General features: G+C 40.3%; 2 protein-coding genes across 3 annotated transcripts in view; one reads left to right on the plus strand and one right to left on the minus strand.

The window, feature by feature from the left end:
- acsl1a (acyl-CoA synthetase long chain family member 1a) overlaps positions 1 to 3993 on the minus strand; it is a 17234-nt gene extending 13241 nt beyond the window's left edge. The window contains exon 1 of the mRNA XM_026359652.1: positions 3936 to 3993. The gene's annotated coding sequence lies outside the window, so the exon portion shown is untranslated. The remainder of the gene's footprint in view (positions 1 to 3935) is intronic.
- helt (helt bHLH transcription factor) lies at positions 3653 to 11261 on the plus strand. 2 transcript variants are annotated; one of them, XM_026359656.1, is made up of 4 exons: positions 3653 to 3745; positions 10097 to 10201; positions 10346 to 10442; positions 10704 to 11261. In XM_026359656.1, the coding sequence occupies exons 1-4, from the start codon at positions 3740 to 3742 to the stop codon at positions 11177 to 11179; spliced, it is 684 nt and encodes a 227-aa protein (XP_026215441.1). In that variant the 5' UTR covers positions 3653 to 3739; the 3' UTR covers positions 11180 to 11261. The 2 variants fall into 2 exon arrangements, with proteins under 2 accessions (XP_026215441.1, XP_026215439.1); XM_026359654.1 differs by lacking the exon at positions 3653 to 3745 and adding an exon at positions 9439 to 9523.
- The last annotated feature ends 802 nt before the right edge of the window (positions 11262 to 12063 follow it).

Here is a 12063-nt window from a genome sequence, read left to right on the forward strand (position 1 = left end):
TCAGCAACAGCTCACAAATTACTAAGACTTAAAGAGTCTTAGTCGTGTTTCAAATAATGGGCTCTTAATGACTTCCCACCAGATTAAGTCAGCTGTAGCTCACTAACTAATGTTATTATCTCCATGAGTTGGTTGAAAACTGTTTGTCTTGGTCCGTTTCTGGCTGAATTGCACATGCAACCATCATCTCACTACTTGATATAGTTACAGTAGAAGACATATACAATATAATATAATATAACTTTAATATTAAATTTAAAAAAGTGGTGATAAGAAAACATTGTGCTAATATAAAAGTAAACTTCCTTTTTGGTCTGGTGGCAGAGATACGCTGCTGGAGGAGATTAATGGATGATGAAATAACCATTAGCTTCACTAAAGCCGGTATTTCTGTAAATCAGTGGCTCCACCACCTCCTTGTTGCATGTGAATGATTGTCCGTTATAGATTTCCCACTTCATTTAACTGCTATACATAAATAAAGAGGAAGGACATATGTATGCTGTCAACCTGAAACCGAATGTGTTCAGACGCCGTCTAACTTCAAGATCAGACCAGACGTGCATATTACAACACGTCCTGCATGTTGGTACATTCTGAGATTTCTTCAGACGCCTCTACAACTTGTTGCTTTGTTGACATGTAGAGGGCACACGCAGCCGTTCACTGGTGATTTTCGTTCTACAGATGGCGGCACGGGAAATTCATGTTATTGACACACAGGATGTTTTTGTATCTGCTTCAGTCCAGCTGACAATACCTCATCGACAGCTTGACTGTTTCACAAATAGAGCACGCCCCGAGGGAAGAAATGTAAAGAGACAAATCTATATATTTCCATGTACAACCATTTACATACAGGTTTAAAGGGGATGAGATTTAAGATGCTCCTGGTGACAGACTCAATTTCCTTCACTAATGCAAGCTGTGAAGCTGGGTGAGGTAACAGAAGAAGACACCCTGAACCATCTTATTGGTTAGGTACTGAATCAGGCTGGCCGGCAGAGAGGGGGAAACTGCTGCTGGGTGGTTTTAGAAACTCATGAGGCTTCAACCCTCTACATGACTCGTGTCCATCCTCCTCTAGTCTCATTCAGTCCTGACCCCGCACAAAACAACCACGCTCAAGACTGCAGGTCCTGACCCCCATCGTGAAACGGTACACTCCCAGTCACATGGTCACACAGTTGAGAAATGTATGAGCGTGGGAGGGTGGAGGTTGGGATTTGTAAAGTGGAACAAAGGTCACGCACTAGTCAGCAGCTACTAACACAGCATCATAGCACATGACCTCTAGACTGAAGGTCAAAACAAAACAGAAAAAAACATGCTGCATTTTGAAACTCAAAATCTAAAAGTTAAACTGAATCGCTTTTGGTCATTGAAGCGATTAGTCAGCTAATCATAAAAGTAATGCCAAATATTCTCTACCCACTCAAATTAGGAGACTTAGTAAAACTTAGTTTTGAACAAGACAAGACATTTGAAGACATCAAAACAGAAAACTGTGACGTTGTTTCCACCGTTTCTGCTAAGGTGTGGCTTCATAATTACATAAGAGGAACCAAACTTCTCATCTTACACTTGAGCCTAATCTCCAAATATCCATTTTACTGTTACATAAGACAAAGAAGATCAGCCAAGCTTTCCAACAGGAGCTGGAATAAGTGTGCAAATACATCATGTTTCAGCAGCAATGTACTGCAGTCATCCCAGGAAACCGTCAGGACCTGAACAGACTGCTCACACAGACAAGCTGTAGCCTAGTATGTCGTAGGCTGGAATATGTTGTTGACTGAATGAGCTCAGTACAGAAAGTGGTTCAAGAAACGAGGGCAGCTTTCCATCATTGTGCTCTGGAATGAAAGACTTCCATTGAGTCATATATTGTGGGGAATGTGAAGATTTGTCACGTAATACTTAACAAGAAATTACATTAAAAAATAATTTGATTTATGAATTTGTGAACCGTTCCTACAGTTTTTCATTCTTCGCTTCACCAGCCCGTGAAGACGTTTTTTTTTTTAGCTACTGACATCATGTTGGTTGTGATAGTTTTACTGAATCCTGCCCCGAGCTGAAATTCCTTTTGAGATCTCGTGTTGGAGCCTCTCTCGACTGTTCACTGTAAACATCAGCCAGCTCAAGTGTTTGCGTGTTATCACACCGAAACAGTGAGCGCAGGGTGGTGGTCTGCGTCTGAAACGCAAAACCGCAGAGTGTCCTCCTGTTTGCTCTTAAGAAAAATGACTCCTGCACTTCAGGGCAAATACGCATGACTGAGACTCCACACAATCATTAGTATGATCCCATGTTCCTGCAGTGACAAACAGGTTGTTAATGGTTTAAAAGGGATGAAAATGCTTCATTCCACAGATTTGTGTTGGAGGAAATGTGCCATAAAACATCTTTAGTACAAAACCCTGAACCGCTCCTTCCACACAGACGCAACAGACAAACCAAGAAATCAAATTGTTCAGTTACGTCCTGCTTCGACATCCTTTAGACAGGAAGTGTCTAACCACCGTCTGTCTGTCACTTCCAGCCTGAAAGTTTCTGTCTGTCTGTCTCTGCTTTGACAGGAAATGTCAGAAACACTTTGACCTTTCACCTGAATTTCTCTAATGCAGGCAGGGAAGGTTAAATGGGTCACATTGATGTGTTTGCTCATATATATATATATTAAATAAATAAAAATGAGAAAACTAATGAAAATAAGTTTGATGCAATGAATCCCCCTTTTTCTACAGTTCAGACAACAATTAGTTTCTTGAAAATGAAAGATGAAATGTAGAAATGTGTTTAAGCTGTGTCAGTCACAGTGTGAATCCAGTCTGAACAGTATCTGGGCCAGAATATTGTTTGACATTAAAGCTACAATATGCAGCCCTTCAGGCATTAGTCGTTAACAAATGACAACTAACTAGAGTTAGAGATTAGAAGGAAAACTTTCCAGTCGAGGAGATATAATTTATACCAAAGACAAGCCGCCTCGAACTCCATATTTACCATACAAACATGAGAGTGATATCAAAAGGTACAAATGACAGGTCACTCTTTTACACAAGGTTTTGTGCGGCACCGTCTTAGGTTACAAAGAAAATAAACAATACTAATAATATTAATCAAATATACAAACAAGTTTAAGGAATGTTTGTTTCTGGTTTGCAGAGGAAGTATTTATACTGATGTCATCTTAAGCTCCAATCTACTTTACCACAAATTAAGGACAATTACTAAAAGAAATCAACTTTAGATTCACAGTGATGAAAGAATAAGTTTTAATAACACAGCAGCATGTTCCGTAAGATCAACTCTGCAGTTGATGTGTGATTAATTTTGCCTAAAACTAGAAACTACTGGCATCGTCCTCGACCTGCTGCTCAGTGTCTAACTTGTGTGTCAGAGCTTTGACTGATGTGAGCACTTGATAATGTTCACATTGTTCCTCTTTCTACTCGTTCTGATCTTGTCTTATAAGCCACCGATGGCGTCAGTGTGCAGGGTAGTTATATAGAAAGCAGATAAGGCGGAAATTAGACTGAAGTTGTGTAGTGTCGTTGCAGTCGGTGCTGCAACGTGTCCACTATCTGTTTCTGTGAGGAGAGCGCAGCTTCTCCTAACATACACATGTGCTTCTCTGAGACACAGACAGATTAGGAGCCCTGAACGCACCACTCTGATTCAAGACACTCTGACTGGACACAGTGTCGATGCGGACACGAGGAGATAAGTGGAAATGAAGGTAGGACGTGGAGAAAAGATGCAAGACGTGGCTTGTCTCAGAAATGTATAAGAGGCTATTTTATAGCCACAATGAACGCGTAAAGCGGCCTGTTCCTAAAGGCGTGCCCCCCCTCTGTGAATCAGCAAACAGCCAAGCGTGATCAACACTTGAATATTTCAGTTTGTACGTGGCAAATGCCTCCACTGACCTGTGTGCAGCTGCAGATCCGGACACTTGAACCCGAACCTCGAAGAGGCAGCGGCACTGGCGGCGGTCTAAAATTTTTTTTGTTCAGCTGTGCAGCTCTCGGCCAATCAGAGGCGGCGTTGCTTCGCCCCAAGCGTGAGAGACGCGCTGCCATTGGCCAGAGGACAAAGACGGTTCATACACAATGTGTTCATTCTAACAGACACATGTGACAAGTCGTTACATCCTGTAGAGGCAAACAGAAAGAGATCTGACACATGGTCTGTAGAGGAAAGTACTTTTGCTACATACTTATACTATTTGAGCTATTTTGAGAGCTCATTCTTCTTCTCCACTACATTTTATTATCCTCCATCAGTGCTATTTCAATGCTGATGAGTTTGTCTGTCTTGTTTCCAGACAGTTTAAACGCGAACTTGAATTAGAAAGAAACTAGTGAAAGTGAAAGTACTCATTGTGCAGATAATTGGATAATGTGTTGACATAATAAACGTCCATGCACAAGCAGCATTTTGCTGGTAAAACCAGTTTTAACTTCTTTATTTGAAGTTGTTTGGTGTTCTGGGTCCCAACCTAGGGCTTGGACACCATCCAAAGGGTCACAAGATAAACCACAGTCTGACCTGTTGCCTCCGCTGGTGCAGGATCCTTTGGGCATCACAGTGTCTCTGTTCACTTCTTGTCCCAATCATAATATGGGGCACTGAACCAGAAAAACCTCCAGTAACAATTTTGCTTCTCTAACTTTTGTCCCCAGGAGCAGAAAGAATTAATTATATTTATTAGGGAAGACAGAAGTATACAGTACTGTGCAACAGTCTTAGGCACCATTACATTTCTGAGTTTGACAGTGCTATCATAACTATATACCTATTTATATTGTAGTCACTTGATTAGAATACAGCTAGTGTGTCTTCTTTGAGAGATCAGAAGTCCAGCATGGACCTGGTTCAGCATCTGGCAGCTTCATGTGGATGCCAAGTTGGTCCATCAGCAGCCTAAAGAAGCTTGACCAGAAATGTTTTTTGTGGAAAAGTAAAAGACAAGAAACCGCTTTTTGTGTTTCTAATGTAAAAAAAAAAAAAAAAAAAGAGGGAAATAAATACTGGTCATCGTTCATAAAGGAACAAATTAAATGGTGCCTAAGACTTTTGCACAGTACTGTATGTGTGAATGCAAACAAAACAAAAAAACAATTAAGCAGCACAAGTGACAGGTCGTTCCCTCTATTTACAATCAACCCTGTACGTGCAAATAAACTCAATTACAATCCCAATAAAATTTAGGTGAGTCAGCATTTCTCCTTTAGAATTTATTCATGTCAGTGTGAAGATTGTTTTTTAATCTTCATGTTGGGAAGTCTCATTGTTTAGATCCTAAAACATGTCCTGGGCGGAACTGTGTGATACAAGATGGTCAATGGTTCTAATGGTTTAAATTTTTAGAACCTTTACTTTCAAACTGTAAAGATCGTCTATTGCAAATCATATGTCGTCTTCTCATAATCTGTTTAATGCATTTTTTGCCCTGAAGAGGATTCAGGATTTTAAACCCTGTTATGTAAAGAATAAACAACATGTGGAACCATTTTACGACAAGTAAAACCAGTTTCAGTGTTCATGTGGACGCCGGACTCTTGTTTTAAAACATATTTGTAGTTCTGTGATTCTATCCTTCAAGTACATCTGGGCTGCTAATATCTGTGCACGTTCAAGAAGGCGGAAAACAATATGAAAAGGTAAAAAGCAACTTTCCTACTAGATTCAGTTTGTGGTCTTGAGGGTTTATAGAGAACATAACAAAGAAGATAATTCTAATAAGCTAATAATCTATGACATGGTGTTTTTCTGTGCACTTTCTGTTGTTGTAACATCACAACTGTGGTTTAAAACAGGAACCACAGTTTCCTCCTGGTTGCAAAACTTCGACTCTTCTAGTGGTGGTGAGCTGTAGTTTCCAAACTGCGCCACAAGATGGCGCCGTTTGTGTTTGAAATGGGATGACATTGGTTCTTTAGTTTTAATTCTTTTATTTACAAATCTACTGTTTAAGATTTTAGTTTTTCTATAGTGACTTTTGAAATAGGGGAAACTTTTGCAGAACACTATTTTATCACGAGTTCGGGGTCAAATTGTGACATTAACGACATCGTTTTGGGTTTTTTATATATATATAATATGTTAAATCATTCATTCCTGTGTCTGCAGATAAACTTTATTTTGTTCTTCTTTATAATTCTTGCCTCAGTATTTAATATCATAGCAATTCCTCCTGTGAAGACTTTATTTATAGGAGACTACAGTGATCCATCACTCCCCCCCTCTGGACAGTCACTGTGACCTAATGTAACTGCAGATTTCGTGAGGAGAATATAAAAGATTTTCTCGCATGTTTACGAGCTTTATTCGGTTAAAACCTTGGCTTAAATAGCTGCTGCTCGTGTTTGAAAGGGGCTTGTAGCTGCTGAACCATGTAGTCTGAACTCAGCTTAGATCATTTCCACGGGCTCACTGGGGACCGTGTGAACTGCTGCAGTTCAGGCTGAGGGTGGCGCACCAAGCCACAGGATTGTGTTGGGGACCCTCAGAGGTCACCACGGGTCAGAGCGCAGCGCCTGACAACACGGAGTCCACACAGAGCTGCTGTTACAAATCAGGCGTCATGGCTGGAGGCTTGTTTATGTGTTCCTGTAATGAACTGGAGTGTGTTCGTGACTTTGTGCGTGTGAATGCGTCGGGATCAGGCAAAACTTTTTATTTCTTCCATGCACGACCAAAAACTTGTGAAATAAATCAGTAATGTTAAATTAGGTTCAAATGATAAATTACAGCAATAAAAAACAAGTATATTAACCCAATCCGTGTTAAATCCGTGGCCTTCATTCTTTCTTGTATAGTAAATATCATCACACAGTTCAACCTGACTGATCTGTGTAACACTAGTGGGTTCCTACATCTACTTCTGTCACCTGACTGGTTTCAAGTCTCTGCTCACATTAACAGATCTAAAGGTTTGTTTATGGTATTTATCTGTGTAACAGTGAAACAGTAAACAGTGCTTAACATGACAGAATGGAAATGAGAAGGGATCCATACGCTAGTATCAGATGTGTGAGTCTGTTTGGAAGAAAATATAAGTTATTCCTGGACGTCTGTATCAGTGTAACCTGGTTTTCTATCACATGGACTCATTATATTATATTTACAGTTTTCTGCTGTTGCTTTCATGATATGATTTCTGCATGACATCCACAATAAGTGTTCTCTATCAGTAAGGACATTTGCTTATCAGCTTAGGTGCCAAACCCATCAAGCGGTTTAATGTCACCTTATCCTGCACATCACTCTCTACAGGATCCAAAATAACTGCATTCAAAACGTCGTCATACATTTTAAACATTTCACAACGTAGGATACGTGCTTATTTGTCCAGTCCATGCGCAGAGACTGCAGTCATTCTGCATGATTACAAGAAATTCAATAATTCAATGTAAATATTCCTAATTTTAGGAATCACTTTGCCCTCAAAGCAACTGCTTTTAAACGAAAGACTGTTTTTAATCATAGTAATAATGGCACCAGACTGCCAACATGTATAAAATATAGTGCGTTAACAATATGTACACGCTGTGATTTCAATATTATTTTACTCAAATGAGCCTGAACATGAACGAATATGACATTTTTTTAAATTAGATGAGATGATTGTAAGGTGATTTTAATTATTTAAATATAATATATAATTTTCATATTAAAGTAGTACAGTAAATGTTGTAAAGTGAAATCTCGACGCATGATTTAGTGTCGTTCTGGCGCAACACTTACAAAGTCGCTCAGCAAAAACTTCCAGTATAAATTTAGTTATCTAAAAAAAAAAAGCAACTGCACACCAGTCCCTCCATATTTCTGAGGACAAACACGTAGAAAGTGTTAAAAACTGCACTGTTAAATAATTGGATTTTATGCCCCCGGTTCGCTCGCTTGCGCCTTTCTCTCCATGGTGCTCTGAAAACTCTCCAAACGCTTCAGATGTCTTGTGAGCTTTTCTTTCTCAATGTCCGCTGCTTTTTATTCTTCGACATCGCTCACAGGATCAAATATATCCAAGCACGGAGAAAGTTTCCAGATTAAAACGTTCTCGGTGAAAGAAAAAAAGAATTGGAGCAAACTGTTTTAGCGCATGAGAGAAGTTTGATTCTGTGAGAAAGAGCGCACACAATAAACCTGTTGTTAACCTTGCTGTGAAAATATGTTTGAAGAAAACAGCCAATTGTTGTATGAAATGTATTCAAGTATAAAATAATGCCCTTTGTTTGGGGGGAAAAACTTGAGCAATGTGAGGGTACAAAAGTCCCCTGTGGCATTTACTAGCACCCTTTGTGCAGTTTGCGCTTTGGCGTCTCCACTTGGCGCATTACCCAGGCCCCTTTAAACGCGATTGTTTCTTTCTTTCTAATGACATTTACCGGATCAAAACATGCTGTTAATTCGATCAGAAAGCTTCACCCTTCATAACAATAGCAGTATAATTTCTCCCAAAGTTTGTTAAGTTGACCGAAATTAGGCAAATGAATAGAGGTCTCCAGGCTATCCATCTTGCAGGTGACGGGGAATAATGCGCGTTCACACCAGCTGCATTCTTCTTTATTTCTCCCTTTCTTTCACAGCATTATTAAAATTTAGGCCAATGAAACTATTCATTCGACTGAATAGACATTTTCTTATAGGATAATGGGATACAAATTGAGCCTCTCCAAAGAGTCTCCAGTGGTGGGTAACCCTCGTGTGCCAGAGGCTGCTGGAGACGCTGGCCTTGACGCAGACGACGCTCGTGTGCCAGGGCTAATCACACACCTGCCGAGGAGTCCAACAAAATAAAGAATGTAAACAAAAAGCTTGCCATCTCTCATAAAAGATGGACGTGTCACCAAGTCGTGTGAGAAACGCCGAGAACAAACGGGGGGACTCTGTCTCCAAAAGATCTCCCCTGAACTTGGCGGAACAGCCTATTAAAGGCTTACTTAATTACTCTAATGGCACTGGACAGGCCTTAAACTCGGACCGGGCTTGGATGAGAGTTAAGATCGCTTGCTGGGATTTGTAAACAGGCGATCGTGTGAGAAACGCGACTTGGAAGAAAGAGAGTTTCTTTTTTCGCCGGCTTTGTTTTCAGTGCGCACAGTGCGCCCCGCCGGATCAGGCGATCCCAACGCTCAGTTCTTATTTCCCGCCTGGTTTGTTACTATGCAAATAATATTCCAAAAGTAATCACGTGTCCTTTGAACAGCCACGTGGATTAACAAAGCAGGTTTGCCCCCCTGCTAGCCCATGGCTTTAGATTTTTACTATTTCTTTAACTGATCCTAAATGCACACATTTAGCCAATGCAGTCTCTAATCCCATGGAATAATTTACACCATGAATGACACAGTCCCTTGGACGATCTCTTTATAAGGGCCAGCTTTCCCTTCCAACCTCAGTCTGCCTCATCTACTGCCGGAGCAACACATCGCTTCAACTCTGAGCTGAACTCATTTTTAAGAAGTTTGTGAGAAGGTCATCGATGGCATCTAAAATGAAGGACAGGAAGGTATGCGCTCCATGTGCGCTCTGCATTTTGAGGACTGAAATATTTTGGCAACATGCCACTTTTAAAACTTTTAAGTTGCCATTTGGGATTTTTTTTACTTCACTATTTACATTGAAAACTAGTTTAACTACTGTTTGGAGTCATTTCTACACTAGTGGAATAGAAACCTACGGTGCACCTGCTTCTTGCGCGCGTTACAGGGCAACTATGGCGCACAAAAGATGTGAAAGAGTCTATTTGGCATTTGTTAAATATTTTGTGACAGTAATGCACAAAAATACGTTACAAACACTGGCAGTGTATTACATCTGCTAAACGCTGTGTTAACCGTGTCCAGTGGGATCTTGGAGTTAAACAAACTCTCTGTAGCGCGGATGTCTGCTGCGCGCTCTGGGCCGGAGCTTCACAGCGCGCGGCGCGCAAAATTCGCCAAGAGTAACAGTGTGGACCTTATCAATGTACATAACTGTACTTTCAGTTTACTTTCGCGTTTATGGTTGATTAAAGTGTCTATATGCGAAGTATACTACAGCGAATTTAATTTACTCATGTTGTGTTTTACTGTTTTTACAGAGAACTCCCATCTCCCACAAAGTTATTGAGAAACGAAGACGGGATCGTATCAATCGCTGCCTGAACGAACTAGGAAAAACGGTCCCAATGGCGTTGGCAAAACAGGTAATTTAAGCTTTTTGATAGATGTTTAATGTCTGATACTATTTTGAGAAAACAATATTTATAATCTCATGTTTATTTACTCTTGTCATGATTAATAATTGTAGTCAATCATTTTATAGTGACGCATTTCATATGTTTTGGTAGAATTCTGGGAAATTGGAGAAAGCTGAAATCTTGGAAATGACAGTTCAGTATCTGCGCGCGCTCCACTCCGCGGATTTCCCCCGTGGGAGAGAAAAAGGTCAGTGCACTTTCCACACAGCTCTTTTACTTAAGTCATCCAATCACTAGTGATCTGTCAACAAAATCAAAGGAATTTCCTATATGGTGACTGTAGATATGTCTGGTAAATTGTTTACATTTCATACAGTGTAATTCCTATTTAAATTTTTTGCTCAGTCGAGCTTTACGCGCCGGAATCAGACAATGAAAACACTGCGTAACGCACTTATCAAATGATATCAACACGGTTGTGACAGTCGCTGTTTACTTTTGATTGCAGGTGAACTGCTCGCTGAGTTTGCAAACTATTTCCACTACGGATACCACGAATGTATGAAGAACCTGGTGCACTACTTGACCACAGAGGACAGGGCTGAAACCAAAGACATCAAGTACGCACGGATTCTCGCCTTCTTACAGTCCAAGTCCCGTGTGGTCACTGAGCCTGTGTTCGGCTCCGTCGGCTCGATGCCAGAACCGTCTGACTACCTCAGCCAGCTGCACTCCTCTCCGGAACACCAAAGCCACAGTCCCTCTGAGTCCGTGTACCAGCAGAGTCCACCGGGACACTTCTCCTGGCACAGCTCGGGCCGGAGCCCGGGCATCTCGTACCCATCAGTGCCGCTCTCTGCGCACTCACAACAGCATGGTGGATACTTGTCACCAGTTCAGGGACTCGATCATCACTATTTCAACTTCATTGGTCACACACACGCAAATACGTTTAGTTTGCACAGTGCTCAACATGCCATGTAAACAGTGTTGCTATATTTGTTTGTTCTTGTTTTTATTTATGCATTTGTGAATGATGGACATAGATACATATTGTAAATAAAATTCTGACTAAAATTCAACTGATATTGTTTGTTCACATTATTAGAGTCACTGCGTAAAGATGGGAAAAGAAATGATTTAAAAGAATGAGAAGAGAGGGAAATATTTTCTATTTCAACTAAAAAGAATCAGTATTTGGTGACTTGTTAGTGAGTTTGTTCTACACTAGTGGTTAGAATATAAAAACAACGTTATCCGTTAACACATGAAACAAAAGATACCTTAGAAATTAGAACTGGATTTTATAGTTAGGTGAATCATTTGGGCAAGTAAAACTGAACTTAGACTCTTTAAGACACTCTAACGTTTTTGGGCACACTATCAGATATAATGAAACGACCACATGAGACTCAGTCTGTGCTCAGAAAAGCTGTTTAAGAGCTGATCTGAGGGTGGAATGAGTTTCACAGCTGGTTCCAGGGGGCGGACATGAGCCTGGTTCCCACTGGGCCACCTGCCTGTCACTTAAACAAACCTGCACTTAACAAAACCATTGACTCTGAATGTTGTCATTCAAATCTGTTGTTGAATTAAAAAACAAACATCTCTGGACTGTATGAAGGAAAATGATCAAAATGTTTCAATCAATGCATTATTTAAAGTTTCATAATGAAGGGAAACAAAAGGGATTGTGGTATGTTTTGAACAAGGGTTTGAATATAACAGAGCAAAGAGTCAGAACACGATAAAAGTAGTGTTTTTTTCAACTTTATCCATGCTTTACTGTTTCCACGTGTTAAGGCAAATCAGGATGAATGTTCTTCAGGATTGAAGAGATATTTATGCTGATTCAAGGAAGACAGAAT

This window comes from Anabas testudineus, chromosome 1 (genome assembly GCF_900324465.2).
Source record: "Anabas testudineus chromosome 1, fAnaTes1.2, whole genome shotgun sequence".
NCBI classification, from domain to species: domain Eukaryota; kingdom Metazoa; phylum Chordata; class Actinopteri; order Anabantiformes; family Anabantidae; genus Anabas; species Anabas testudineus.

Excerpts from the sequence above, each read along its gene's own strand:
- helt (XM_026359654.1), top strand. The coding sequence starts at position 9,497 with ATGGCATCTAAAATGAAGGACAGGAAG. Across the intron at positions 9,524-10,096 it reads CTAAAATGAAGGACAGGAAG|AGAACTCCCATCTCCCACAA; the intron begins GTATGCGCTCCA and ends CTGTTTTTACAG. Across the intron at positions 10,443-10,703 it reads CCCCCGTGGGAGAGAAAAAG|GTGAACTGCTCGCTGAGTTT; the intron begins GTCAGTGCACTT and ends TTTTGATTGCAG.